The following is a 26,959-nucleotide window of genomic DNA, read 5'->3' as shown; positions in this document are numbered from 1 at the left end:
TTCTCGGACGGACTGAGCTCTGCTTTAAAATTAATCGAAGCATTCTGCTTTTCGTAACAGTAAGTACTTCTTCGATCGAGCTTTGCTCTCTGCAAACACCGCTCCCCGCTAAAGCTTCCATCTGCGGGCAGGGAACCGCACCCCGCGCTGCCCAAGATGGCGGGGGGGGTGTCGGTGCCCCCAAGATGGCGGCGGGGTCGGGGGGCGCCCAAGATGGCGGGGGGCTCAGAGCCCCCAAGATGGCGGCCGCGCAAGATGGAGGCGGCGGGTGCTGCTGCCTGCTGCTGCCGGCCCCCCTTCACGGGTCTCGGCCAGGGCCCGCCCGCCCGCTCGCCGGGGCGGAGGCGAGGAGGAGGCGGCACCGCCTCCCCGTGGCGGGAGGGTGCGGCGGCGGGCGTGCGGCGATGCGGCTCCCTGGCGGGACGCAGCCTGCCCGCTTCTTCCTCGCGCTCTGCGTCTGGAGGCTCGTGCCGCGCCGCGACGCCGCAGGTAGAGGGGCTGGGGGGGCTTCTGGGGACTCAGGGGAGCTCCTGGGGGGGACTGAAGGGGCTCCTGGAGGGACTGAGGGGCTCCTGGCAGGGGCTGAGGGGCTCCTGGAGGGGTCCTGGGGGGATCTGGGGGAGCTCCTGGAGGAGCTGAGGCATTTCTGGGTGAACTGAGGGGGCTCCTGGGGGGCTGGGAGGGCTCCTGGAGGGGCTGAGGGATTCCTGGGGGGCTGCGAGGGCCCCTGCTGGGGCTGAAGGGGCTCCTGGGGGTGCTGAGGGATTCCTGGGGGGGCTTTGGGGGTTCCTGGGGGCTGAGTTATTCCTGGGGGGCTCATGCGGGGGCTGAGGGGGCTCTTGGGAGTGCTGGGGGCGCTCCTTTGTGTTCTGAGGGGCTCCTTTGGGTTCTGAGGGGCTCCTGCAGCCCCTCGAGCGCGTAGTAGCTCCAGGTGCCATCTAGCAGCAGGGAAAGGGTAAAAAGGAAAGGTAAATGGGGATATCAAGTTGTGTTGCCTTCATTCAAGGCGCCCACTGTCTGGATGGGTGCTGTCTGGATGGGTTTTGTCTTTGTTTTTGGTCTCCTGAGCGGGGGACGTCGATTTCCATCTCGGGGATCCTTTAACAGGAGCCCTCCTAACAAGCATCCCAGAGGGCTGATACCTATCGGGTTGTGCTGACCCAAGGGGGCTTTGCTAGTTTCCTAGATCCCTAATGCTGTCCCTTCTGTTTTGCAGGAACAGAGGAGGTTGTCTTTGGGAAGGTTGGAGGAACTATCCTCCTTTTGTGCCGAAATGTCTCCAAAGAAGCAACCGAGGTGGTCTGGTTTCAAGGGGATCCGCGCTCTTTCCCCCCACTCTTCTCCTCAAGGGTCACCTTCCCTCCAGACACCCGTTTCTCCCTGGTTGACAACAGCTCTCTGCGCATCACGGGGCTGCGTGCGCAGGATGAAGGCAACTACACTTGCAAGGAAGTGCTGAACAAGACGGACCATGAGCACAGGGTCAGGCTCTTGGTAGCCAGTAAGTCTGTCTTCCATCTCTGGATTTCCTCCCCTGGGTCTTGCAGGTCCCTGGATTCACCTGGTCCTGGTGGAAAAATAGAGTAAAAATGGGCAAGGAGGCCTTGTTGGGCAAAATCTGCCAGGAGGCTGATACTGCTCAGTTACACATTCGCTCACAAGGAGAACAACGTCAGATGGTCTGGCAAGGAACAGTTTTGTGTGATGCAGACAATGGGGTGCCAGCTGCTCAGTCCTCACCATGTCACTTCCTCCTGCTTTGGTGATGATAAACTCATTTTTGAACAGGTCCTTCGTATCCTCTAGCTCTTCCAGGGTGGCCTTTTGCATTGGAATGTAGCTGACTTGAGCCTTCATAAATCTTAGAGTGGGGCTGTTGCTCACTGCCTTTTTTCCCTTGATTAGAATACCTCTTTGAAACAGATGTGCTGTGCCATTCCTTGTTACCACCCTTTTGGTGTGAGGGTGGAGGGTCCTCGGCTGACGAGTTGTCCGTGCTGAGTCCTACAGTGCAACCTCCTGATTTTGATGGAAACGGCACATTCCTCAAGTTTACTGCTAGGAGTCCTGGGAGCATGCCTGCTGTTATAGAACAGGCCATTCTTTCAGCCTTTTTTCCTGTTGTGTCTTTTCATGCTCACTCACGTTTCCATCCCTCTTTCATTCTCTTAGAAATCTCCTCAGCACAGGTGGAAGATTAGGCCGAAGAGTGTTCCAGTCGATGACTTCACACGCTACTGGCATAGGTCCTTCCTGTTTCTGCTGGGGAATCGCTATCTTGCCCAAATGTTCCCTCTCTTCTGTGAGAACAGCGCCTCATGGATGATCAGGGAGTGCAGGTCCTGTGGCAGATTCCACTCTTGGTCCCTTCCATGTCTGGTCAGATGTGACATAGGCTGGCCCCTCAGACCTGAGCTGTGACCTGCTGTCCTTTGTGTCAGCCCAGCCCATGTTACAGGGTTGAGAAGAAGGAAGAGCTGCTGCCAGTTTGCTTCTTTTGGCAACCCTGTGCTCTGTTGTCCCCCACCTTTCTTGCTGGCCTGTCCATCAACGCCTGTGTGTGAGACCTGTTCTCTGTTTGCATTCAGGGTGTTCCTTCCTCCTCGGTGTTTGGTGAAGGGCGCATGTTGTAAATGTTGCACTTGTTTTGTAGAGATTAAATCTCTGAAAGTTCACAGGAATAAGAATTACCTTCCTGGGGCGAGGAACATGCAGATGAGGTTTGGAAGGTTACGGAAGGCTGGAGTGAAGGAATTGAACCTCAGGCTGCTTCAGAGGATATCTCTGTAGGCATGGGGCTTTGAAGGTGAAGCCCTAAATCTGGAGCATTGGTGAAAAACAGTCGTGAGTAAAAGATATCAATGGCATGCCAAGTGTTGGTGCTGCCCTCTGAACTTCATTTATTAGCGTGGAATTAGTGTGTCAATTAATTTCCAAAGATTACAAGAGCAGCTTAGCCTGGGCTGGAGTGAACCTCTCAGACACAGACGTGGCACTGCCATAAAGGAGTGACCCAGGACCTGTCAGATTCGTGTAGGAGTTCCCAGTTGACGGTCTTTAACCCATCTCATGGGTTGTACCAAAAAGTGATCTTTTTACTTAAAACTGCATTTAAAAAATCCACAAGCAGTAGAGTAAACATTCTAGCAGCGTGACAAGGTGCAGCACACGGTGCGAATTGCATGCCCCCAAGGATTCCTTACAATGTTTGTGTGCAATTTTGATATAAGCCACTGTTGGCTCCTCTGTGAGCATGAGGTGCTTTTTGTGGTGGTTTGTGATTGGTTTCTTTGTTGGAGGACTGAAGGAGTTTCGGGTTTTATTTTGTTAATATTTTGGGATCAGATCTCTCTTAGCATTTTAAAGAGAAGGATTGTAGTGGGAGAGTGTCTCAGTCCAGGATGTAAAGCGGACGGCTTCAGGAGGCCGGGTCACGGAGCCAGCACAAAACATGCAGCTCCCTGGCTGGAAGGGCTGTGTCCCCCTCTTGACATGGGACCGTTTTTGGTGATACAGGGTGACGGGCTGCTCTTATCAACCACAGCCAGGATTCGAGATCGCTTGTGATGCCTCCCCAGGGCTGGGACAGAGAAAGTACTGTAGAGACCTTTCTTGCCAGAGCTGGATGGTTTCAAAGATCATGTGAGATGCATGTATATGGTTCCTGGAAAGCCAAGCCCTGAGAAGGTATGTTGTTGTAGCTCACAGGGGATTTGCCATGATATATTTCTAACTCACGTTATTTGAAAGTCACTTGAATAAATGCTCTGCATTTTAAAGGAATAAACACCAGGCATCCCTCTGACACTCCTTGTGTGGAGTTTGTGTTGTCAGTGTCTGATCTCTCAGTAGGGTCTTGTTCAGTGTTGGATTAGGCCAGCCAGCTCCAGGGACAGCGTGTTAATTCTGCCTGGATCAGAGTCCAGGATCCCTGTGGCTGTTAAAGGAACGCCTGTGCCTCCATGTGCATGGGCGTGTGTGTGAACTCATCTGCGAGAAACATGAGCCCTGCTCTGCCCAAAGGGATTGCTCTTGGATTTCTGTTGGCTTCTGACCTGCTCTTGCCATCGTGTTGTTGTTTGCGTATTTGAGTAACAAACGTAGTTGTGGTGGCTACAGAGCAGCCCTGGTGTGAGGCCAGCAGTGAATTTCCCTGCTGATGTTCTTCGTTGGAGTTTGTCCCCACTGCTGCAGTGCAGTGTGGGCACAGAGCGCAGCGCGTGACTGAGTAATACGCTCTGGCCGCACAAGGCAGTGACAGCGGTGCTGGGAAGGAGCAGAGCACGTCTGGTTTGGCTTCAGCGGCACACGTCTGTGGCCCTGACCGTGTGAGCTGGAGTCACTAGGACTCCCTGTGGGCAAAACATCTTGGAATCATAGAATGCTTTGGGTTGGAAGGGACTTTTACGGGTCATCCAGTCCTATCCCCATCCAGAAGCAGGGACATCCCCAAACGTGATTGGGTTGCTCAAGCCTTATCCAACCTGATCTTGAATGTTTCCAGGGTTGGAGCCTCCACTTCCTCCCTGGGCAACCTGGGCCAGTGCTTCACCACCCTCAGCGTAAATATTTCTTCCTTATATCCAGTCTAAACCTACACTCCCTAGGAACAGCCTCCTCCTTCAGCAATGTGCTGGGCTTGCTGGGGAAATGCTCTGGCTTTGGGCTCGTGGCTCTGAGAAGCTGGTGACTTAGCTTGGGCAAGAGTTTACATGTTCCCTCAGGAAATCTGAGTGCTTCTATCAGTGACAGGGAGAGGCACAACATTGGCCTCGATTGGTGTCACCTCCATGTAGCTGTGGCTTGAGGACCAAGGGCAGTGTGGAGTTTTTATTCTCCTGCTGTGTTCTTAAGTGCTTTTCTCATCTCCATCAGACAAAATTGTAGCAATAATTTGTTTCCATCCTGTGCATCAGTTCCTCAAGTCTTGGCTGTGGTTGCTCCAATGACTTTTGCAGGGCAGCCTCCTACTTGATCCGTGTGGACTGGACTTCGGTGCTGTGCTCCCCTGGGGCTGTGGAATTATGGTCAGGGAAAAGATAGGCAGGGAAACTAGGAAGACTTTCAGGGGGAACAATGGCAAGCGTGAGCACTTGCGGAACTTCCAGCCCTCGGTTGCCAAGAGCTGTGACTTGGAAATGTTTCTAACCTTGTGTTCTTGCCGACAGATCCACCGCACTCATCCCCAAAGTGCTGGGCTGAGAGTTCTTCGTCGGGGTTGATGCTGCAGCTGTTCTGCAGCTGGCCGGGGGGGTACCCCCACCCCACCCTGCGCTGGAGAGAAGAGGGGCACGATCTGGAGAACTCCAGCTGGGTCATCAGCTCCACGAGCTCCTCGGACACACACGTGGAAACACTGAACAGCTCCCACCTCTCCCACCGCAAAGTGTTTAAGTGCGTCGGGAGCCACGTCGTCGAGGAGGAGGAACCTTCGTGCACTGTGGAGATAAGTGAGCTGACTTGTGTACCTTATTGACTATTAATGAGCCTGCTAATGGCGGGGCATGCAGGTACAGTGATCGTTCCCTGCCCTCCAGAGCACTAAGGCAGTGGCCAGGCAAGCCAGGCCTGCAGGTGCTTGCCGCAGGGAGATGCTAACGAAGCACCATGGCAGGGCTTGGCCTGCGCAGAGGTCCTGCAGCTGAGGTCCGTTGTGGTGTAGTTGCAGGTGTGTTGTGTTTTGGGAACTTCTTCAAGGGCAAACAGATTTCCCCACAACGAGGTTTTCACCTGTGTGAAAGTGGGAAGTGGTTTTGGTGCCATGTTCAGCTTGAGGTTGAGTTTTCCAGGGTTAGGTTTACAGCAGAAGGGTTGCGTGTGCACCCAGGTCCCCTAAGAGCATCTAAGCGATCTGAGTAAAGCAGCTTTGGAAAACCTGAGCTGTGTTTATACTCCAAAGGTTGTCAGGGCTACACAAGAGCTCTGCTGACCCCAAGGGAAATCCCTGAGCTGCCTTTCCTCCTCTCTGCTGTCTTCCTGCTGGCTGTGCTCCGACCGTTTTACTCTGGGCATATAAAGAGAGGTGTCAAAAGAAAGGACTGAGCAATGTGAATGTTGCTGGGATCGCTCCTTAGAAGGCTGCTGAAGGCTCCTGACTGACCTGAATGCCAAACCCCCGTGCTAGAGTCCCAGACTCCTGTCTGACTTCCTCCTGTTAATGATTATTCAACAGTCAGATGGCTGATTGCTTGTTATGTTCAACTCCTCCATTCCTTCCTTGACTTTTGTATTTTGCTTTTTTTCCCCCCTTGGGCTGTTCAGAACTCCCTTCACTGGAATCAGAGCCCCCCAAGACCTGTCTTGTGGGTGACAATGTGACCCTGACATGCCGTGTGACCGAGGGCACCCCAGCAGCGCAGCTCACCTGGCTGCGGGGCATCTCCCAGCCGGAGGTGGAGATCCAACCTGGAGGGAGATACCTCATTGTCCAGGAGGGCAAAGCGTCACGGCTCACCATCCGCAACTGCTCCCAGGACACCGATGGGGGCTGTTACGTCTGCAAAGCACAGAACCCCGTGGGGCTGAGGGAGTTGTTTGTCTGCCTGACGGTAAAACGTGAGTGGAGCTGCCTGGGATTGCTGCGGCAGGGATTGCAGAGGAGCTGGGGACACTGCTCTGGAGGCTTCATTTGCTGCTAAAGCCCTCTTTGCCTGTTGATGCTTTCTGCCCTCTTGGGGCAAGCATAGATGGGCGACTGCCCCCTGGGCAGGAATTCATTTGCTTTCACTAAATGCATAAGGGCACAAAAATAGGGGCTTTGCTGTGGTGCTTTCCATATCATCGAAGCACGAGTGCCTGAAACTCACCCCTTGTGCTGGTAGGACTGTTGAAATGTCGGGAAATGGGAGCTAAAACAACACGGACCTGCTCTATTGTTTGCACTGAATTTCCTCACCCACCCATCCATGTCCCAGTGACAAGCTGACCTCCTGTGTCTCCTTTTCTTTCCACAGAGCCAGTGAACATTATTGGGGTCGTGGGTGCTGTGGTGGTCCTGTCCCTGCTGGTTATTCTCACCGTCACTGGAGTCGTCTTGTACTACAATCCCCTCCTGTGCCTGAGAGGTAGGAGTTTGCCTCTGCACGAGCCAGGGAGGGAGTTATTTCTTCTGAAGGGAGCCCGGTTTTATCCTTAACCAGCTTGTCCCTTCTGGTGTGCTGTGACAATCACCCCAACCCTTGGGCCTCTTCCGGCTGCAGGTCAAAACCCTGAGAGAGCCCTGGAGGCAGATGGGTTGGAAACGCAAGCCTCCTTCCCCAGCTGAGTGCTTCAGGCACTTCCCCTTGCCTCCTCCAGGGAGCTGTACAGTGATGAGCGTTCACCCCTTTCCTCGTGACCTTTCTGGTGCCCTTGTTGCACGTGTGGGCAGGTCACATTCACATCCCTGCCTCTGCGTGTGGTTGCCAGAAATCATCCTGCTGCAGGCAGAATGGGCAGGGGCTGTGCAGGCAAACCAGCAGCGCACGGCCCGAGGCACCACTCTGCAGCTGGTTTCTAACACTGTCCTTTCCCTTCTCTCCCATTCAGGTGCTGCATTCAGGTGAGTGTGGATTTTCCTCAGCTCAGTCCTGCCTCAGTACTCTGCTCCAAGGGAATCCGCTTCGGAGGCAGGAGATGTCCCCAGGGATTTTCCTCAGCTCAGTCCTGCCTCAGTACTCTGCTCCAAGGGAATCCGCTTCGGAGGCAGGAGATGTCCCCAGAGCGAAGCTGTTCTTCTGTGGGAGCTCTGCCACAGAGGAAGGGGAACGGTGGGGATGAGAGGGCCTCGGCGTGGATGTGGGAGCAGGAGGGTAAGGCAAGAGGAGGACATTTGGAATTAGAGCAGGAGTAGCATTGCTTTGGGCTGTGCAGAACGGTGCTGCAAGGCAGCCATTAGTGTGGGAGGAGGCTGCTCAGGAGAGCTGCTCCGTGGTGCAGGTGAGCCTGAAGACTTGGAGAGTAAATAGAAATGGTGATCTGCTGCTGCTCTGTGTGGATGTTTGCCCGTGTGTTCCCGCTTAAGATGGATGTCTGGTAGCTTCCTGGGGTTCATATGCACCAGATTTTTCTCTGCTTGCCGCTTAGATCCCTCCTGGTCCCACTCCCTTCCCTCGCCCCTGTTGGTTCTGTTCCCACAGCTGTGGTGCTGCGCAATAGGAAGACTCTTTCCCGAGGGCCTTCGTTTCATCAGCTCTTTGGGAGGGGAGAATCACTCTGCTCGGGAGGGGCTCGTGCAGTTTGGTACGTGGATATTCGTGAAGTGGTTGGAGGACTTTGGAAGACAAATGGGAAGCAGTGCAGGACACCGTAGGTGGTGTTGCTGCCAGCAGGGTCTGACACCGACCGTTCTTTGAACACAGTTAATGTGGGACTGGAGAGTCTGTCAGAATTGGTCGTGGTGTAAAGGGTTATCAGAGGCAGGGAAGGCATAGGTTGGAGGGAAGGGTCAGGATGGGCTCTCCGCAGCCTTTCAGCCCCCTTCTGCTTGCTCGGCTGTTCACAGGAATCAAGACTTGGGAGATATCTTAGTGCTGGTGGACTCAGAAGATGATGACGAGGGGAAGGGGGAAGAGGAGAGCTTGAGCAGCTCCACCAAGGAGGAAGCAATGGCATTGGTCAATGGGAGCAGCATCCAGGCTGCCTACCTCAACTGCCTTACAGAAGGTGAGACCTGGCACCTGCCCGTCAGCTGAGTTATGGAGCAGGAGCCACCTGTGCTCCTGCTAAGCTGTGGCTCTTCCAGGAGCAGCTGCCAGGGAGCGAGGAATTGCTTTTGTCTGGTTTATTGCCTCTTGCTGAGATGTTGCTGCTCTGTTCCCTGCATAGGTGATGATGACGAGCAGCATGGCGGGGTCTCTCCGCTGCAATCAAGGAGAGAAGAGACACCATGCACATAGCTTCCATCCCTTCCTGCAGAAACACAATCCTTCCTTCAGCTGGATGCCCAGTGTCACGCACGCCCTTGTCGCCGTGGGGCTGAGCGCAGGCCATCGGTGTCCTGCAGCAGGCTGGTTCCGTCAGCATCTCCACTTCTTTCTCCACTCGTCCCTTCCCCAGCTTTCACTCCATCCTTCCGCAGCCATGTTTCTCTTTCCTCTCTTCGTGTTCCTCTGTCTCAGGTGTCCTTTTAAACAACGTGCTGCCCAGCGCAGGCAGAGCTTGGGAAGGGGGTCCCAGTATCCCGCTCATCTCGACACCTGTGAGGGACTCAAATGCCAGCACAGAATTCCGTCTGAGTCGCCACGAGCAGTGCTGGGGCTACAGGGACGGGGATGGAGAAAGTCACCATGCGGCTGCAGGATTCCCAGGAAAACAAAGGGAACCACTGGTGCATGGGCAGGACGTGGGTGATGCTGACTTGAGGGAAGCTGCATAATGGTTTTCTTTGTCATAAATATTCTTTCCCAAGACTTCCTGAAATGTTGCTCCGTATCTAAGTCAAGAGGGAATCTGTTCCTAGCAGTGTGGTTTTGAGGGAATGCCTTGCCGAGGTGGAAAACATGGAGGGAACTTGTACAGGGAGGGGATGAGCAGAGCAGGATCTGCGTGGAGAGGATCAGGGCAGCCGTGGAGCAGAGCTGGGGTGGAAACAGAGCCCAGAGGGCTGGAGGAAGGGGTCGAGTCAGCGTCCTGCGAGGGCGGAGGCAGGGATGGAAATGGGAGCAGGGGTGGAAAAGGCACACCAAAGGGCAATGGAAATGGGAGCAGGAAGGGATCCGAGAGGAAGGGGATCGACACAAAGACATGGGGATGGTCAAACAGCATGGCTAGAATGGGGCTGGAGGGAAGAGGGGTCTGCAGGAGGGGCAGAGGAATAAATGGCATATGGGAGAGTGCGGGAGGGTGAGGGCACACGGGAGCCCGGCGCGTGTGGAAGGTGATGGGTGTGAGCACACACACGGCGGGAACGAAGCAGGGGGGCGGCTCACGAGGTAGGAAGGAGACACTCGTGGGGCACATGGAGAGGGACGGCATCTACATCGTGGGGTCTGAGCTGTCCCCGAGATGTGGATAAGGGCAGCGTGAGCTGGAGGAGAGCTGAGGAGGTCCAGGGGGGACCAGGGCAGTGGTTGGGGTCCAGCTGCGTGTGGTGGCCTCGCAAGGGTTGTGGAGCCTGGATGGAGGCTTCTGAGGGGCTGGAGTGCCCGGGGAAAGGTGGAGCGTGGTGGGAGGCTGTGAGTGGGACGACCTGCAAGCGGTTCCCGAGGAGCCTTAGCGTAGTGCCTGTGCCCAGCACACCGCCCTCGCGGGCCACGCTCAGAGCCTCCGGCTGCCCCTGGCAACGGTGTTGTGCTGCTGCCATCTCGGCTGTCCCGCGTCCAAGCTCCTCCACAACAGCGCCTCGTCGACAAGGAGACACCGGGAGAGATGGCCTTCCGCCTGGAGGAGGAGGATTTGCGCACGGCTTTCCAGGAGAAGCTACGGCTGCAGTGGGTGACATCCCCCCGTTCTCCCTGCGGGATGGGCAGCGGCGCCCACCAGCACCCACCCAGCTCCCACAGCGGGTGCTGCTGGATGGAGGCGAGCAGGGGCTCGGCCACGGGGCCAGAGCATCCCCAGGGGACTTCTGTTCCTCTTCCTGCGTTCCCGTGGTGCCGGTGCCAGGGTGGGTGTCCCGGGTGGGCGCTGGGTCCCCGGGCGGGGGGCTGTGGTCCATCCCAGCCGGAGCAGCCAGGAAGGAGAAGGCACCCTGGCAGTGATCCAGGTTCCATCTCTGCCCGTGCCCCATCCAGGGGTGCCAGGACAGTGGGTGCCCTCCTGCTGCCCACCACGCTCCTGGGTGGCTGTCACCGGGATGTCCTCCGGGAGCAGAGCTCCTTCTGCCGCCCTTGGGAGCGGGGAGCTGCCGAGCCCGTTGCCCACGGGAGGAGGCAGGAGGATCCCCTGGGATCTCAGGGTTGTGCTCTGCTCGTCCTCCTCTGGGGGGCCCTGAGCAGGGGGAGGCCGAGGGGAGGGCAGGGGCGGGGGGGCACCGTGGCCATGGTCCCTGTGGTGATGGGTGTCCCCCCCGGGCACGATGAGCTCCGTGCCACTCGCCGCAGGCCGGTGCCAGCGCAGGATGCCACCACGCTGCCGCCCAGCACGCGTTTGCTGCTGAAGAGACAGGAGGTGTCGGAGCTGGAGCGGGCGCTGCAGAGCCAGAGGGAGGTAAGGGTGTCCCCAGCCCCCCCGTGCCCCTCTCCAAACCAACAAAAGAACCCCACAAAGCAGTCAAACCCCTACTTCTCAGTGTTTTGTGGAGCAGAGCTCCTTCTCGGCCAAGTGTCCGGTCCAGGGCAGCTGGGGAGGGGGCTCGGTCACCACGAGGAGCAGCCAGCGGGCGCGTCCCCAGCCCTGTGGGGGCTGGCACCCCCCGGCATCCCGGTGTGGGGCGATGCCCTCGGCACCCGCCGATCCCGCAGGAGTTCGGGCAGAGGATGGAGCGCCTGGCGCAGCGCCGGCAGCGGCTGGCTCAGCGGAGAGAGCAGCTCCAGGATGTCATCCTCAAATTCGACGCCTTCCTCAAGGTGCTGAGGCGGGGGCCGGGGCCAGGCTGCCCCCCGGGACGCGGCTGACCCCATCCCCACGGCGCAGGTGTTGGCGGCGAGGCAGGAGCGGGCGCTGCGGCGGGCAGACAGGGCACGGGCGCAGGCGGCAGAGCGGGACGCTGAGGTTCTCCGCCTGCACCAGGAGCTCATGGGGCTGCTGCGGCACAGGGACCACCTGGCCCAGCGCCTGCGGAGCCTCCGTGGCTTTGGCGAGTACCTGCAGGGTGTGGTGGCCACGATGGGGCAGGTGAGCGTGACAGCCCCATCCCGCAGCGCCACCATACAGGGCCCCAAACTCCCATCCTGTCCCATCCCAGCATCTCCCGCAGCCTCTCAGCCCCATTCTGCTCCCAGTTCCAGGACGTCCCGGCCATGTTGGCCTATTTTGGGGCGCTGGCGGGGGCACGGGCACTCCTGGCACAAGAGGTAGAAGCCAGGCAGGAGCAGCTGGCGCAGGGCCGGGCACGGCTCCGGCGGTACCAGGAGGAGGCCAGCAGCGAGCTCCTGTGCGCCCACGATGAGCTGGCCCGGCTCCACGCACAGCTGGAGGCTGCGCACCAGGACGTGCGCCAGCAGGTAAGGGGGGATGCGGGGAGCCCCGGGACCCCTCGGCGGCAGTAGAGGGAGATGCCCAACGCGGTGGTGGTGGGAAGACAGGCTGCACCCTCTGGCTGAGTTGGAGGTCCCTGTGTCACCAGCATCCATGCAGTGGACACACAGAGCCGAGACTCGTGGTCCCCCTGTCCCATACTGGGTCAGTTGCAGGGGACACGGGGCAGGGCTGGGGGGCTCAGGGGTCTCTCTTGCTTTGTACCCAGGAGTCCCACTGGGCCCACATCCAGAGCATGGCCACCCAGAAGACCCTGCTGCTGGGGCAGATCAAGCTGGCGGTGCTGAACCTCTTCCAGCTCGCCACCACGCAGCTCAAGATCCCTGTGGATGCAGCCCTGGAGGACACCGAGGCCCAGCTGGACATGGTCAGCACAGCCCTCTCCCCTGGGCAGCGGGGCTGAGGGGCACATGGGAACATTCATGTCCCCATATAACAGTGGCATCAAGGTCCTCATCTCTGCAGGTGCTGCTCTGCATGCAGGACCTGTCTGCTGTCTGTGCCGAGCTGCGCCCTGGGCAGCCAGGGCTGCGTCTCCCACGCTTGCCTGTTGCCACCAGCCATGGGGGTGCCAGGGTGCCTCCGAGCCAGGAATAACTCCTGGGGACAACTGCCTGCACCTGGGGTTGGGGAGAGGCTGCCATGGCCGGCACAGGGCCGCAGGAACCCCCCGTGGTTCCCCCTAAGTCTAGAAACACTCACGATGAGAAGCGACATGGATGGCAGTGGAATAGCACACCAGGCCATTGGGGCAGGGGCCAGGGACCCCAGGGCAGAGCCCAAACCCCTGGGTATCCCTGGCAGTGGGACGTGGCTGCTGTGGAGGAAAGCGGGAGCTTGTGCTTGTGTTCCAGCTGTTGGGATCTCCAGAGGCATCTCCTGTCAAATATAACCCAGCTGTCGGTCTGCAGCACTTGCTTGTTTTAGGATTGCGTCTGGGGTGGCCCAAGGGGGGAAGAATTGCCCCAGCACGATGCTCAAGGCAAGGACAGAGAAGAGTCAGCATGTAAAACCAGCTGAGTATTTAATGTCCCCTTCCCAGCTCCCAGGTGTGGCAGAAGCCGCTGGGGTACGGCCCCTTCTGCTACACCCTCTTCCGGAGCTTGCCCTTCTTGACAGCTCCCACCCGGCGCCCGAAGGCCATCTGCCGCAGCTCCTGCACCCGCTGCCGGTTCTTGGCCTTCAGGCGTTTCAGCCCCCCGCTCTGCAGGAAGCGCTGCTTGGCTGCCTTCTTGCGCTGCTTCAGGATCTGCTGCTTGTTCTTCAGCTCCGAGCGCACCTTTCCCCGGGCCGGGGGCTGCGCAGGCCCTGCGGGAAGGACACGGCCAAACAGCTCAGTGGCCAAAGTGAGGGGTTGGGTGGATGATGCAGGTCCCCATCGCTTGCTCCAGGTACTCACCGTGCCCACGCCTGTGATTCCCTCTGAACCGCTCTCTGCTTCGTTCACCTTCCTCATCCTCGTCCCGCTCATCAACCTTGTATTTCTGCTTCCATTTTTCATAGCTGGGCCGGGTTAAGTTAAGGGAACGTGCTGTGACTCCCTAGCACTGGGCTCCCCAGCACGGACTGTGACCAGCGTCCCTCCCCAGCCGCTGCCCTGGCACGGTGGGGATCCCCAGGAGCAGGGGACGATGCTGCACGGCTGCTGGTGGCTCCAGGCCCGCCGCCCCTGGCCTCCCGCCCCTGCCACAGCTCAGACACGCAGCAGCGCCTTCAGGCAGGATACAGGTTGTTCTTGTAGGAGCTGCTGATGTAGCGCCCGCTCTCCGTCCGCACCTTCTTCTTGTCCTCCTGGCCTGTCTGCCCCACAAAGCGCTTCTTCTTGCGGTCCCTGTGAGAGAGGGGAGGGCGGTGGGATCCCAGCCCTGATTCTTCTCCCTCAGCCCACGGACAGACCCCACTCACCACTTCAGCAGCTGCTTGCTCTTGTTGAGGTTGTGGTTTTCGTCACCCATGAGATCCAGGACAGCTCCAGCCGCTTGTTGCTCGAAGGCACTGCCCTCGCCACCCACGCTCAGCCTGCAAAGGGCGGCCCATGAGAGCAGCCCCCCACGCCGGAGCCGGGCAGGATGGCGGCAGGATCCCCTGGGACTCACCCCCTCTCGCTCTCAAAGTCCTTGGGCCGGTATGGGATGTAGAAGTCCTCATCCCGCTGCGTTGGCTGCTGTGGCTTTTTCCTGGCACCATCTTCTCCTCCTTTGCCCCGTTTTCGCTTCTGGCCCACCACATTGGAGAACACATCCTGGAAGGGGGTGGTGGATGGGATGGAGGAGCCGTGTCCCCCACCAGTCACCACGCTGAGCCCTGGCACAGCCTGAGGGCCCCGGTCCTGCCAGCACCCGGCCAACGTTGTCTCACAGCAGCCCCGGCAGCCGCAGAAAAATCACCCCTGCCCAATTACCTGGAGATTTTCCTCCTCTCCTTCTCCTTCTCCTTCTCCCTCCTTGGGCCCAGGGGGTGCTGGGCACAGCCCTTGCCCGTTGAGCACCGCTGCTCGCTTCTCCTGCTGCCCACGCTGGTACTTCTCGATGAGGGCACGGTCGTGACGCCGCTTTGACCGCATCACGCTGCTGGCCAGTGTCCGGGATGTGGCGTTGATCTCGAAGATTGTCTGTTCCCAAGGCAGAAACAGGAGCCCCGGTGAGCTGCAGGGTGGCCGCATGGACACTCCCTCCCCACCCCAACCAGGTGCCTCGTGTCCAAGGATGGGTCTCTACTCACCGCCTTGGACTTGTAGGTTTTAATGCTGTCCACAAACTTGAGTCTTTCCAACTCAGTGTCTTCAAAGTGAGCACCTGGGGAATGTGGGCAGGGATCGGGACACAGATCAGCTCCTCGGCGAGCGGAACAGGGTCCCCTCCCTGGGCATTCCTCAGGCACTCACTGAAGAGCGGGTGGATGCCCAGCTGGGACACGTCCAGGTCCTTCACCCTCTTGATGGACTCGGCCGAGGGGCCCGGCCGGGATCGCAGGTACTGCTTGTGGGCGTTGTCGGCGACGCGGCGCAGGCTCCGCAGCTCCAGCGAGCCCTCGTGGTCCGTCAGGAGCAGGCACTCTTCGTCATCCACCAGGCTCTGGGGGACACGGCCCAGCACCCCGCCAGCATCTGCAGCCCAGGGGACATCATGTCACCTCTCTGGAACCCGCTCTGGGCTGGTTGCAGTGGACACAGCAGTGATCCCGGATTAAACAAAGCAGAGCTAACAAAGCTATACAGAGCTTGGTGGTGTTAAACCAGCATCCCTGCTGCACATGGAGTGTCAGAGCTCCCAGCACCCCACTTTCCCCAGCTGCACCCTCATAACGAGAGCTTATCATCCCTCTGCACAGATGCCAACTGCAAGACCATGAACTCCAGCACTGGCCAAGGATAAAATCCCAGCAACCACACGTCCAGGGTCCCAGCTTGGACGTGCAGCCACCCTGATGCCCACAACCAGGTCTGCCTTACCAGCAGGCATCTCCTGGGCACCGGCGAGGACGAGCGGGCGCCCCAGGAAGAGGTGGAGGTCAAAGACGTAGGGCATCTCATCAGGAGCCACCAGCGAGTAGGCAGTGCCGCTGCGGCCAGCGCGGGCCACGCGACCTGGTACGGGGAGAAGAGTGGCAGAGCAGCATGAGCCTAGCCCGCTCCCACCCAGGCAAGGAGGGACCCACGGGTGTCCCTGGGAGCCCACACATGCGACGTTTACCAGGTGGGCATGGCTGGGAAGGGGCTGTGGGTCGCTGGGGAAGGCGGCAAGGGGGAGCCCATCAAGGTGCCAGCCAAAGAGCCCTCACAGTCCAGCCTGGAGCTCAGGAACATTCCTGTCTCCTCCACATGGTGTCCTCTTGCCCCAAAGACATCACCACCAAGTCAGGGGCATCAGTGCCAGCCCAGCAGGCCACGGGGATGGGGAAAAACAGGGCACAAGGGACAGCCCACTCACACCCTCCCTGCCACTACGAAGGACCCCCACGTGGTGCACTGGCACTCACCAACACGATGCAGGAACAGCTTGCCCTTGGCAGGGAAGCTGTAGTTGATGACGTTGTCCAGCATGGGGATGTCAAGGCCGCGGGCGGCCACATCAGTGACCAGCAGCACCGGGCACTTCCTTTGAGAGAACTTGGCAATGTTGATCTTGCGGGCGGTCTGGTCCAGCGAGCTGTAGATGTGTGTGCAGTGGATGCCCTGGGCTGTCAGCAGCTGGGGAGAGGAGAAGAGAGATCAGATCCCACCTGGATGTGCACCCTCCGCTAAGGGGCAAGGCCCCCCTCAGCTCCCAGGGCCCCCGAGACCCCAGGATGCCCACCCAGAACCCCAAATCCCACTCTGCTCCCCCCTCTCTCTGAAGGGTAGGTGGCTGCAGCACCTCCATGATCACGCAAGCTGGGATTTTTCCTTCAACTCATCCAAACAGAGGCAGAGGGACATGTCCACAGATGCAGACACCATGTGGGTCTTGAAAGTGGTTCAAAGCACCCCCAACAGCTGCCCTTTAGTGACAGTACATGCGGAGCACCCCCAAACGCTGCTTGCCTCCTTGAGATACTCTGTGTGGTGCTTTGTGGCCACAAAGACGACCGTCTGGTCCTGGGGCTTCACCACACTCCGGAGCAGGTGGAGAAGCACGGCCGGTTTGTCGTCCCCGCGCACATGGAAGAACGCCAGCTGCAAATGAAGGCAGAGCTCAGCCCCTCCACAGCCCCACACCAGATGGTGCCACCTCTCCCGTCTCCTCTGGGTAAGCCTGGACCCACCGCAGGGTGGCTTCCAGGAGGTGCAAAGCTCATCTTCAGCCCCCACAGACCCTCTCACCTTGAGCTGCTCACTGAGCTTGGACTCCACATCCAGACGGATTAGCATAGGTTCAGTGAGACCTGTGGGATGTGGCGACATAAGGGATACGGGTCATGTGTGAGATGTGCCCTGGGACCAGCCTTGCCCCTTGGCTTGGGGACACCCACTTGGCCCAGGCCATCCCAGCTCGATTTTGCTGTGGGACCATGCTATGTTTCCATTCCCAGTCCCCCCCAGGTCCAGTCGCCCTCTGCCTCTCGCTCCTCACCAGCCCGGGCAAACTCGACGAGCAGCTTGGGCAGTGTGGCGGAGAAAAGGACGGTCTGGTGGCAGTCCGGGAGACGGGCAATGATCTCCTGGAGCTGCTCGGCGAAGCCCATCTCAAAAAGCCTGCAGGGGAGAGGACAGGGGACATGGAAGCGCCAACCTGGTCCCTCTGTGGCCAGCCCTGTCGCTTCCCAGGGCACCTCCCTCCCTCTGCTGCTCCCCCGCGTTCAGGCACACCGCCAGCGCCAGGGACCCCCGCTGACCTGTCGGCCTCATCGAACACCACGTACTCCACGGTGTGCAGCTTCAGCTTCATCTCCACCGCCACGTGCACCAGGCGCCCGGGGGTGGCGATGATTCTGCAGGGACAGAGCTGGTGTTGGGACTGGGTCAGGGACAATGGCATCCCCGCGCCATCCCACCTGCAGGGCCCAAATCCAACCCGAAGAAGACCCAACAGAGACCCCCTTGTCCGTCGTGAGGAACACAGGAAGATGCTCTAAGGGAACACCAGGACGCATCCATCAGGTACACTGGCTGTAAGCGATGTCCCTAGATGGCAGGAGGACACCTCCCCACCAGGTCTCCCACTCACATGTCGGGGTTCTCATGCAGGGCGGCGAACTGGTCCTCCATCCTACAAGAACAGGGAGAGGCTGCGTTGGCTCTGGGCAGCACAGCCCTTCACCACGTCCTGGGGAGGCTTTTAAGGAAGGAGGGACTGGTGGGGACATAGGGAAACCTTACTTGTCTCCTCCCAGGATCAGGGCTGTCTTCAGGCCTGTGAACTTGCCCAGCTGCGAGGTGAGAAACACACATGTCAGGGGGGTATTAAAACCAAGCCCCTTGCCCCCACTGTCCCCACTTGCCCGCGCTGTCTCCACTTGCCTCCCCCGTACCTCCTTGGTGAACTTCAGGGTCTGCAAGGCCAGCTCCCGGGTGGGTGAGAGGATGAGAGCGCGTGCTCCAGCCTGGTTGGGTGCTTTCAGCCGTTCAAACATTGGGATGAGGAAGCAGGCTGTCTTCCCGCTGCCCGTCCGTGCCATTGCCACCACATCCCGGCCGCGCAGGATGGCAGGGATAGTCTGCAAGGCACCGCCCCACCGTCACTGTCACAGTCCCACTGCCACCACCCCAGGTGGGAGTCCTGCCACCCCCTGCGCTCACCTTCCTCTGTATGGGGGTGGGCACCTTGTAGCCCTTCTTCATGATGCCCTTGAAGACAGCGTAGCTGAGACCTGTGGAGACGGGGACAGGAACAGGTGAAGGGACATGAGCGGGAGGCAATGGTCCCCATGCCAGGACAGCTGCCCCCTGCCCTACACACACCCATGGACTGGAAGCCACCCGATTTCTTCTTCTTCTGGTTCTGGGCCTGCACCATGGCCCGCGTGTCCAGCTCAGCATCGGCGCCATCGTCCTCCTCAGCAGTGGGGAAGGCGGGCAGTGAGGGCGCAGGTACCTGGGGACAGCGATGAGGACACAGCTACGGTGACAGGCGTCCCAGCAGTGCTGGGGTACTGTGACTCTGCACAGCCAGCCTGGGAGGGACATCGGCACTGGGGACACTGGCACTGAGGACACCGGCACTGGGAACACTGGTACTGGGACACCAGCACATGGGGATTATGGCACATGGAGTCTGGGGACACTGTTTTTGTGGCCAGCAGCTCACAGAGACTGCAGGCACTAGTACCAAGGATGCCAGCACTGGGTGCAGGGGGGACACCAGTACCAAAGACACGTTGACCTGGCACTGGTACTGAGGATGCAGGCACATGGACACCAGGCACTGGGGGCACTGGTACCGAGGACATGGGCACGTGGGGACTGTGCACACTGGTACTGGGGACACAGGCTTGTGGGCACCAGGCACTGGGAGGACTGGGGCACATGGGGACTGGGCACTGGGATACTGGCTGCTGAGAACACTGGTACCGTGGACATGGGCACATGGGGACCGCACAATGGGGACAGTGGGCACTGGGGGTACGTGCAGGTGGGCACCGGGCACTGGGAGCACTGGTATCGGGGACACAGGCACGTGGGGACACGGGCACTGGGGATACTGGTACTGGGAACCGGGCACTGGGGACCACGTACACCGGTACCAGGGACATCAGTACCAGGGACTGGGAACAGTGGGCTCTTGCGGATGTCGGTACCAGGGATCGGGCACTGGGGACACCGGGCACTGGGAGCACTGGTACCGGGAACCCAGGCATTGGAGACCACGCACACCGCCCTGCGGCCCAGGCCCAGGCCCCGGCCCCTTCCCCTTCCCCCTTTCCCCCCGGTACCGGAGCACTGCGGGGCCGGCGGGCGCGCGGCGGCGCCATGGCGGAGGGGCCGGAAGCGGAAGTGGGCCGCAGAGCCGGAACCGGAAGGGCGGCCCCGGCCCCTCGGGCCATGCGGGCGGCGGGTCCGGGCTCCCGGCCGGGCACCGGGCGCAGGTGAGCAGTGGCTCTGGGACCCGTTCCCCCCGCTCCCTCCCTCCCCGCATAACCGACCCGTTCCTCTGTCGCTTCTGTCCCGCGCAGGCGGAGGAGCGCCGCCCCGTCCTTCTGCGACGAGAGCCTGTTCGGAGCCAAGCGCGAGGGAGCGCCGTGCCTGAGCAGGGAGGAGGTGGTCAGGCTCCATCCCCTGCTCTGGAGCCCGCCGCCCCCCCGCTCCCCTCAAACCCAGCCCAAGCAGCCCCCCCGCTCCCCTCAAACCCAGTCCAACCAGCCCCCCCGCTCCCCTCAAACCCAGCCCAAGCAGCCCCCCCGCTCCCCTCAAACCCAGTCCAACCAGCCCCCCCGCTCCCCTCAAACCCAGCCCAAGCAGCCCCTCCGCTCCCCTCAAACCCAGTCCAACCAGTCCCCCCGCTCCCCTCAAACCCAGCCCACCCGCTCCTCCCAAGCCCAGTCCAGCCGGCCCACCCGCCACCCCAAAAACCAGCCCAGCTGCTCCCCCCAATACCAGCACACCTATTTCTCCCAAACCGAGTCCAACCAGCCCACCCGCTCCCACCAAACCCAGTCCAACCAGTCCACCCGCTCCCCGCAAACACAGTCCAACCAGCACGGCCATTATCCTCGAAATCAGCTTGCCCGTTCCCCGCAAAACCAGCCCAACTGTTCCCCCCGGAACCAGCCCAGCTGCTCCCCCCACTCCAAGGAGCAGCCCCTAAGAGCCATTCTCTTGTCTCCAGCAACAACCAGCTTTCAGGCAGGCTGTGAGGCCAAGTCCTGTGTCTGGAAGCATCCAGGGAGCAATTTGGGCTGCAAAGACTGGGGTGCTCCTGCCAGAGGACGTTCCCAGTCTCTCAGCCGGCTGAACACCCCTTCCAACGGGCACTGCTGGGCTCCAGCCAACCACGAGGCAGAAAGGTGTAGAAAGCAGAGCTCTCCAACAACCCCTCTGATGAGAGGTCGGTCACAAATAGCGTCCAGACCTCCTCTGGCCATGAACACCAAGGCAGTGGGTGGCTGCAAGACCAGGCCTCCCTGGAAGTGAAGCCAAATATTCCTCTGGACATAAATACAGCCTTAACGTCTGCAAGATGAAGCCTGACCCAGTGAGTGAATCTGTGAGGACCCTAGGGCTTCCCGCAGCCACAAATGAAGGATTGGGCTACTCCACATGCGAGGATGAGCTGGGAACCAAGGGTGGCTGCTGCACTGCAGAGGGACAGCCTTGGTGGCAACAGCAACTGTCATTGACTGCCCAGTGGTTGTCAGATGAGGAACAGTAATAATGCACGTTCCATCTGTCCTGGAAGTCCAGCTGAGAAGTCAGAACAGCAGGAGATGGATCCACCTACAACATAGGTCCAGGGCCCATCCAGGAGAAAGGCACAGGTACGCCCATGGCAGAACTCATGGGGACAAGACAGGGCCGAGCACTCTGCTGACCACTTCTGGGGAGGGGGGAGGAGCTCTTTGTCCTGCCTGTCGCATGCCATCGGGCTCGACAGGGTGCAAGAGCTCTCCAGCCCAACCTGCTGCTTGAGGGAGGCAATCTGTGGGCTCAGGGGAGGCTGCTCAGGGCTTTACCCAGTTGAGTTGTGGAAACCGTCAAGGCCAGAGGCTGCACTGCCTCTCTGGCACCCACTGCGTGGCTGTCCTTGAAGGGGAAAAATTTCCCTATACTTCCAGCCAGAGCCTTTTATGTTTTGGTTTCTGCCTGTTCTCCCATCCTGCTGTGCACCTGAGCACAAAGCTTGGCTCAAACTTCACAGTCACCTCCTCTCTGTAGGTACTGGGAGGCTTCTCCAAGTCCTTCCGAAACTTTCAGGCTGAACAAGCCCCATTCCCTCAGCCTCTCCACATGGGACACATGCTCCAGCCCTGACCATCTCGTTGACTTTCTCCTGACCTGGCTCCAGTTCATCTGTGCTTCCTTTGGCAAGGAAGGAGAAGGGAGGATGAGCAGAGAGGTGAGGAATGGCATTGCCCCGTGTCCTTTTGGCAGTGGGATGGCCCTGAGCTGGACAGAGTTTATGACAGAGAAGGAACCTGCCACAGGGATTTTAGCAGGGTCTGGTGATGAGGATGTGTGAGCAGCTACCTTACCCATGGTTTGTACTCAGGTGCTGTTGCTGCAATGCCACGCTCGTCACCAAATAAACAATCTAAGGTAAATCTCGGCCTCATGTTTGGTCCGTGGGATGTTGCTGTGGGGTCCAGGTACAGCTGGTGCCTCCAAAAACTGTCTGACCCAAACAACTCCTCTTCGATTTCCATTTCTGAGGTGGGAGAGAGTGACTTGGTCTTGAGAAGTACAGGTAGAGAGGCAGATAAAGGGCACGGGCTGGGTGACTCGGGGCTTGCAGCCAGCATTGCTGCTTCCCTGGGAAGGGAGGCTGCAGCCGGGAGCCACTGAGGTCAGGGAACACAGGGGAATCGCTGGGAGTCTGGCAATTCCCTCCCATGCAAACGGAAACATTCTCTCAAACTCACTCAAGGACAAATGGGGTCAGGTTAAGGGCATCATCCTGCCCCCCGAAATTATTTGCCATCTTGAGCAGCGGCAGGATTGGGCCTTGACCTGCTCTAGCACATGAAGGGCCCTGAAGCTAGGAAGTGCAGCCAGGAGGGACGCTCCTGGTCCAATCCCGTTAGCAACAGAGCTCAACCTAAAGTGGTGAGACATGTTGTCATGCCACTGCTGTGATGTCCTCTGTCTGTGACAGCCAGCTCTGGCAGCTGGGGGCCACTGCTGTCTCAGTTAATGCTTGTAACCAGCGAGAGCTGAGCCCTGGGGGAGCAGGCAGCCTTGCTGGGAGAGAAGAATGGAGGACAGAGGATGGATTTTGTGCTTATTTCTTGGCCTTCTTGCCATCTCCCTTTTTCTTCATCTTGGATGTGAGGAGTGTCTGGAACAAGCAGCTTTTCTGGATGCAGGTGGCAGCACAGGTCATGGCTGTCTCCCTCACTTTCTACACTCTTCACCTGCCGTGTTCAGTGCTCCTTCTCAGTCTGGGAACGGAAGGTAAGCACAGTGTGTTTCTCCTTCGGGGCCAAGCCTTGGTGCAGACAGCATGAAGTGCCTCTCACACAGCCTGGCAAGACAGCAGACACCAATTGCTGCAAGTGTGAGGGCCTTCAGCAGGTTTTCCCTGCACGTCCCTACAGAGGGATCCTTTTGCCTATCCCAAATCCAGGTAGAATTGCCCCTGGGTGCTGAACGGAGCCTTCCCAAAGGGACCAAAAAGGAAATGCTCTTGATGGGACTTCTCAAGAGGCGCCAGGTCCAAATACCTTTGTGGTGCTTTGAGCCTGCCCCTGCAGCTGCCCTGCATTGTGGACAGCCTCTGTCCTCTGCTGTGGACCCTGACTGAGGGGGGCACGTGCTGCTTTGTGCCTCCTTGGCCACCGCTCTGTGGTTTGGATGGGGCTGAGCCGAGGGCTTTGCATCCCAGTGTGCTGCATCCCAGCTAACAGCTCTGCAAGCTGTTGGGAGACTGGGAAGAGCCAGGACGTGTCCACCTGCAGAAGGCTGAGCACAGGTAGTTTTGGTAGCACTCGGCAATGACTTCTTCCTTGCCCATGGCTCTTGTGAGCATGCAGAAGAGGAAGAGGGTTAGGGGAGTCAGCAGTTCTGGGGTTCAGTGTCCTGGGAGCAAGTGTAACATGACGGTATTAAAAACCGGAGAAGGTGAAGATCCTTATGGTTAGCACCAGGCTTTCAGGTCGCTCCCTACACTTTGGATTGCAGTGGTCCTGTGGCTCCTCTCCACCTGGGTAACAACTATAAGGACATGCAAGCAGTTAAGGCCTTCTTGGAGGAGGTCTTGCAGGGTGCTGACATGAATTGGAGTGTGGGTGTTGGCACAGTGAAGTGGGAGCTGTTAGGCCTGGGAGGGAAACTGAAGTGTGATTTGGACACTAGATGGAGACAAGAGGATTGAGGATGACAGGAAAGCGAGAGCCGTTCCCCGGCAGCAGGTGGATGAGTCAGATCCAGTGAGTCATCAGCAAACTGGGGTAACTGGCCTGGAATCTGAGCGGCAGGGAACTGCTGACCTCAAAAGCAGGACACAAAGCACAAGACTAAAGTGCTTGAAAGATGAAGCCTTTTGAAATGGAGAGAGATTTTATCTGAAAAACAAGTTGACAGTAGCTTGTGTGGCCAGGGGAGGCCGCTTCACCCCGACTGCTGTGTTCAGGCTCCAAGAAATCAATGGGGGAAAACAGAGCCCATTGCATCAGCCACACGCTTTCCTGTCCCACAGTGGCCCAGGGCTCCCAGGAGGTCAGAGCTGGCTCTTCCTTGCTATTTACACAACAACAATGGTGGTTTAAATATAAAAGGGTTTCTTGGATTTCATACTGTGGTTCTTGCTTGCATTCAACGCTTTGCTGCTGCTCTGCCCTCTTCTTCTGCCAGAGCTGGGCAGTCCAGAGTGAAAGCAAAAGACATACTGTTCCTGCTGTAGCAGGCTGGCCCTTATGTGAAGCAAATACCAAGTCTGAATAAAGTGAGGCGAGGGAAACGTTCAGTTGTTCCCTAGCTCCAGATTCAACCCGTCCAGTGTCACTGATGCTCTACTTGAGTGAGAGGCCTGAATCACAGCTGAGACTCCTGTCTGCTGCCGCTCTTGTTTCTCTTTTTTCTGTCTGCTCAGCACTGTGATAAATCACACTCTCCACCTTTGACTCAACCCTGACTCCTTGTCTTGTGCCTCTCAGCAAAGTACCAGCCAACGTGGGAACTGCTTAGCTTCCAAAATCAGCTGCACCCAGCCCTTGTTGCTACAAACAACTATCAAAGATGGTTTTATGTGTGGGCAGTGTTAATTTTTTGCCCTGCTTAGCCCTTTGTTTCTTAACGAATGCCTTGCCCAATCTGCAGTAGCTGCTGCTCTGTGTTCTGACCGGTGCTGCTGCCTCTCCAAATAGGTGCAGCACTTTGCAGAGAAGGTTTTGGAGCTGAGTCAGTGGCTCGGTAGAAGAGACAGTCCTGTGAGTAAGCTGTTTGCTTGGTTTTGCGGTTGTTTTGCTACAGGGCTGCTTTCCACTGAAATCAGTGGAGCTTTGTGATGGAGCGGGTACACTCTGAAAAACAGTGTATGCTTCTTGCCAGAAGGTAGCAGGAGGCACACAACTGCCCAAAGCAGGCAGCAGCCTGGCCTGACTGCTCTACAACAGGTTTAATCTCCTCCTGCAGCATGTCTCTGAGAGCCAGCGATGATTCTCAGAGCTCCAATACAAGTGGATGAGTTGTGTCCTTGGGTGCCCAGTGTCCGGCTGTAGCTCAGCATGCTTGTTCCAAGGAGCCCGCTGCTCCTGTTTCTGCTTCCCGCTTGGTCCGCGGATCTTGAAGCATTTTGGCCATCTCTTTCAAGCTGCTTTTGAGATCTCTCATCACATCATGCTCCTTGTAAATCCAGCCCTGGAGGAGAACACAAAGAAAGAAATACCAGTCAGGAGGAGAGGGTGTCAGGTGGGCAGCAGAAAGCCTCGTGTATAAAGAATTGGGTAATGTAAGGCTGGACGCCTCTGCTCTGGCAGCGAGGGCGATGCTCCAGCTGGACAGAAGCCTCACCTACAGATTTGCGATGCTGACGGGAGTCCTGTGGGCACAAAATCAACCTGTCAGGCTGGATTGGGCTCAGAGGGAGTGGCCTGAGGGAGTGAGAGGAACGCTCCGCCTGGCCCAGTGGAACGGATTTCTTCATTACAGACCGGGCTGCTCCCTTCCAGTTGGAGACTCCCCACCACTCGGGGATCCCGCAGCGCTGTATTTCACGCCGGGGCCTGTGCTGCTCCTCGCGTAGCGGCCTGCGAACCGCGCCGCGTCCCGCGTTGCTAGGATACCGCGCGGGGGGGCGTGGCCTCAGCGCAGCCAATGGCAGCGCGCTCTGCCCTCCCGAGGCCCCGCCCCTTCCTCCCCGAGGCGGTCCAACCCCTTCGCTTCCCTTGACGGGCAGCGCCGCCGCCCAATGAGGAGCGGGGATAGCGGGAGGGGGCGGGACCGGGCGCACCCATTGGCTGGCGGGCGGCGCGGCGGCCAATGAGAGGCAGCGGGGCGGGGCCGCGCGCGCCGGGGAGCGGAGTCGCAGCGGTCGCCGGTTCGGGGGCTCCGGGGGGACCGAGAGGGGGCCGGCGGGGCTCGTGAAGGGGCCGGCGGGGCCGGTGAGCGCGGGCCGGGGGCGGCGCGGCGCGGCAACAGTCCCGTGTCGGGGTCCGTCGCTCGCTGTAGGCCGCAGCAGCAGCCCGGGCTCGGCCGCCTGGAGAATCCGCCACCGCGCTGCCCGGTGCCTGCCCCGGCCTGCCCAGAGGGAAACCGGTTGCGGAGCGCCCTTTGCCGCTGCCCGGGGCCCGCCTGGGTTTCCTTATCCGCCGAAGAAATCCGCGGCTCGGTGGCGGTGACACCACCCGGTACCGGACGCTGCGGGGGCTTCATGCGCGCAGCCCCAGCCCGGCCTCTCTGTCTCCCTCTCGCCCCTTCCCAGCCGAACTCGAGGCGTGTCGGCGTGCGAGGGCACAGAGCCATGTGTGCTGCGGCCTCTTAGCAGCATGCTGGCCCCGGGGGCCTCGCGCCTCCTGCGCCCGGAGCTCAGGAGTTCCTCGAGAAGCGCTTTCCTTTGCTTCCCCGCTGTCCTGCGGGCCAAGCGCTGGCTGGAAGAGGCAGCCCAGGCCTGTCTGTTTGAATTTGGCTTGGGCCCGAGCGCTGCCAGTGCTCCTAGCACCCTGCACTGCTTTTGAAAGCAGCTAGCTAGCTCTCTTTCTGAACTGTGGTCTCCAGAGATGGGTGCGCGCTCCTTTATACTCGTATCTCTGGAAGGCACCCCTGATGGAAGAAGACTTCCTGGGGAGAGTTTTTGACAGAAGCATTCTACAAGTGGAACTGAAAGAGGCGTTATTTAAAGCTCTTGGAGTCAGAGCCTCTACAGGGACGCGATGGCTGTGAGCATGGATGATGACGTTCCCCTCATCCTCACCCTGGATGATGGTGGAAGCAGCGCCTCAGCCCCTCTAGATGACCCGGATCGGGAGGAGCTGCCTAATGAAAGTAAGATTGCGTTGTTGTTGTTCCCTGTCTGCTGCGATGGCCTCACTTGTTTTTCCATTTGCAGTCTCCGCTCTTTATTAGGCTTGCCAGGATCCAAAACTCTCAGAGCTGTCGTTCGCTATCTTGGTGTCTGCCTGAGAAAATCAGATCAGGAAGTTGCTTATGTTCCTTGTTTACTCACAGCACTCGTGTGACAGGCACTGGATGAACAGATCCTACCGATGGCATTTCCAACACACATTTTATGCAGTTCCCAGGTTATAATCTGTGACCCCTGCACCTTGGCCAGAG

At 58.9% G+C, this 26,959-nt stretch overlaps 4 protein-coding genes across 6 annotated transcripts in view; 3 read left to right on the top strand and 1 right to left on the bottom strand.

Annotated features, from left to right (window-relative positions):
* The first annotated feature begins 340 nt into the window (after nucleotides 1-340).
* On the top strand, nucleotides 341-9,382 carry VSIG10 (V-set and immunoglobulin domain containing 10). Its single transcript, XM_054082843.1, has 8 exons — nucleotides 341-489; nucleotides 1,217-1,501; nucleotides 5,169-5,450; nucleotides 6,262-6,555; nucleotides 6,954-7,064; nucleotides 7,528-7,540; nucleotides 8,483-8,643; nucleotides 8,806-9,382. The coding sequence occupies exons 1-8, from the start codon at nucleotides 405-407 to the stop codon at nucleotides 8,874-8,876; spliced, it is 1,302 nt and encodes a 433-aa protein (XP_053938818.1). The 5' UTR covers nucleotides 341-404; the 3' UTR covers nucleotides 8,877-9,382.
* Nucleotides 9,383-10,960: 1,578 nt separating this feature from the next.
* CFAP73 (cilia and flagella associated protein 73) lies at nucleotides 10,961-12,964 on the top strand. Of its 2 annotated transcripts, none has more exons than XM_054082133.1 (6): nucleotides 10,961-11,127; nucleotides 11,382-11,486; nucleotides 11,554-11,754; nucleotides 11,862-12,083; nucleotides 12,326-12,484; nucleotides 12,583-12,964. In XM_054082133.1, exons 1-6 carry the CDS (start codon nucleotides 10,975-10,977, stop codon nucleotides 12,712-12,714), a joined length of 972 nt encoding a protein of 323 aa, XP_053938108.1. In that variant the 5' UTR covers nucleotides 10,961-10,974; the 3' UTR covers nucleotides 12,715-12,964. The 2 variants fall into 2 exon arrangements, with proteins under 2 accessions (XP_053938108.1, XP_053938109.1); XM_054082134.1 differs by having other exon boundaries at nucleotides 10,999-11,127; nucleotides 11,210-11,486.
* Nucleotides 12,965-13,113: 149 nt separating this feature from the next.
* Nucleotides 13,114-19,615, bottom strand: DDX54 (DEAD-box helicase 54). Its single transcript, XM_054082129.1, has 20 exons — nucleotides 19,468-19,615; nucleotides 18,497-18,629; nucleotides 18,335-18,405; nucleotides 18,067-18,252; nucleotides 17,915-17,964; nucleotides 17,763-17,804; nucleotides 17,431-17,526; nucleotides 17,169-17,290; nucleotides 16,919-16,980; nucleotides 16,640-16,771; nucleotides 16,096-16,306; nucleotides 15,569-15,703; nucleotides 15,002-15,223; nucleotides 14,839-14,912; nucleotides 14,519-14,728; nucleotides 14,214-14,359; nucleotides 14,023-14,136; nucleotides 13,844-13,948; nucleotides 13,517-13,620; nucleotides 13,114-13,425 (listed from the first exon to the last, which is right to left on the bottom strand). Exons 1-20 carry the CDS (start codon nucleotides 19,576-19,578, stop codon nucleotides 13,202-13,204), a joined length of 2,550 nt encoding a protein of 849 aa, XP_053938104.1. The 5' UTR covers nucleotides 19,579-19,615; the 3' UTR covers nucleotides 13,114-13,201.
* A 6,163-nt stretch (nucleotides 19,616-25,778) lies between these two features.
* TPCN1 (two pore segment channel 1) overlaps nucleotides 25,779-26,959 on the top strand; it is a 45,682-nt gene continuing 44,501 nt past the window's right edge. Inside the window, exon 1 of one of the 2 annotated variants that reach the window (XM_054082132.1) lies at nucleotides 25,779-26,668. In XM_054082132.1, coding sequence (XP_053938107.1) covers nucleotides 26,557-26,668 — 112 coding nt within the window. In that variant the 5' untranslated portion in view covers nucleotides 25,779-26,556. The remainder of the gene's footprint in view (nucleotides 26,669-26,959) is intronic. The other variant, XM_054082130.1, reaches the window with a different exon arrangement.

Source organism: Cuculus canorus, chromosome 17 (genome assembly GCF_017976375.1).
Source record: "Cuculus canorus isolate bCucCan1 chromosome 17, bCucCan1.pri, whole genome shotgun sequence".
In the NCBI taxonomy this organism is placed as follows: domain Eukaryota; kingdom Metazoa; phylum Chordata; class Aves; order Cuculiformes; family Cuculidae; genus Cuculus; species Cuculus canorus.
This window is presented reverse-complemented; position numbering and strand designations above follow the sequence as displayed.

Bases quoted from the DNA above. Each gene is read 5' to 3' on its own strand.
- VSIG10 (XM_054082843.1), top strand. From the start codon at position 405: ATGCGGCTCCCTGGCGGGACGCAGCCTGCCCGCTTCTTCCTCGCGCTC. The intron at 490-1,216 runs GTAGAGGGGCTG...TCTGTTTTGCAG, and splicing joins GCCGCGCCGCGACGCCGCAG to GAACAGAGGAGGTTGTCTTT. The intron at 1,502-5,168 runs GTAAGTCTGTCT...TCTTGCCGACAG, and splicing joins GGTCAGGCTCTTGGTAGCCA to ATCCACCGCACTCATCCCCA.
- CFAP73 (XM_054082133.1), top strand. From the start codon at position 10,975: ATGGGTGTCCCCCCCGGGCACGATGAGCTCCGTGCCACTCGCCGCAGG. The intron at 11,128-11,381 runs GTAAGGGTGTCC...CCGATCCCGCAG, and splicing joins CGCTGCAGAGCCAGAGGGAG to GAGTTCGGGCAGAGGATGGA. The intron at 11,487-11,553 runs GTGCTGAGGCGG...CCCACGGCGCAG, and splicing joins AATTCGACGCCTTCCTCAAG to GTGTTGGCGGCGAGGCAGGA.
- DDX54 (XM_054082129.1), bottom strand. From the start codon at position 19,578: ATGGCCCGAGGGGCCGGGGCCGCCCTTCCGGTTCCGGCTCTGCGGCCC. The intron at 18,630-19,467 runs GTACCGGGGGGA...CGCTGTCCCCAG, and splicing joins GCCGGCCCCGCAGTGCTCCG to GTACCTGCGCCCTCACTGCC. The intron at 13,949-14,022 runs GTGAGTGGGGTC...CCTCTCTCACAG, and splicing joins AGCAAGCAGCTGCTGAAGTG to GGACCGCAAGAAGAAGCGCT.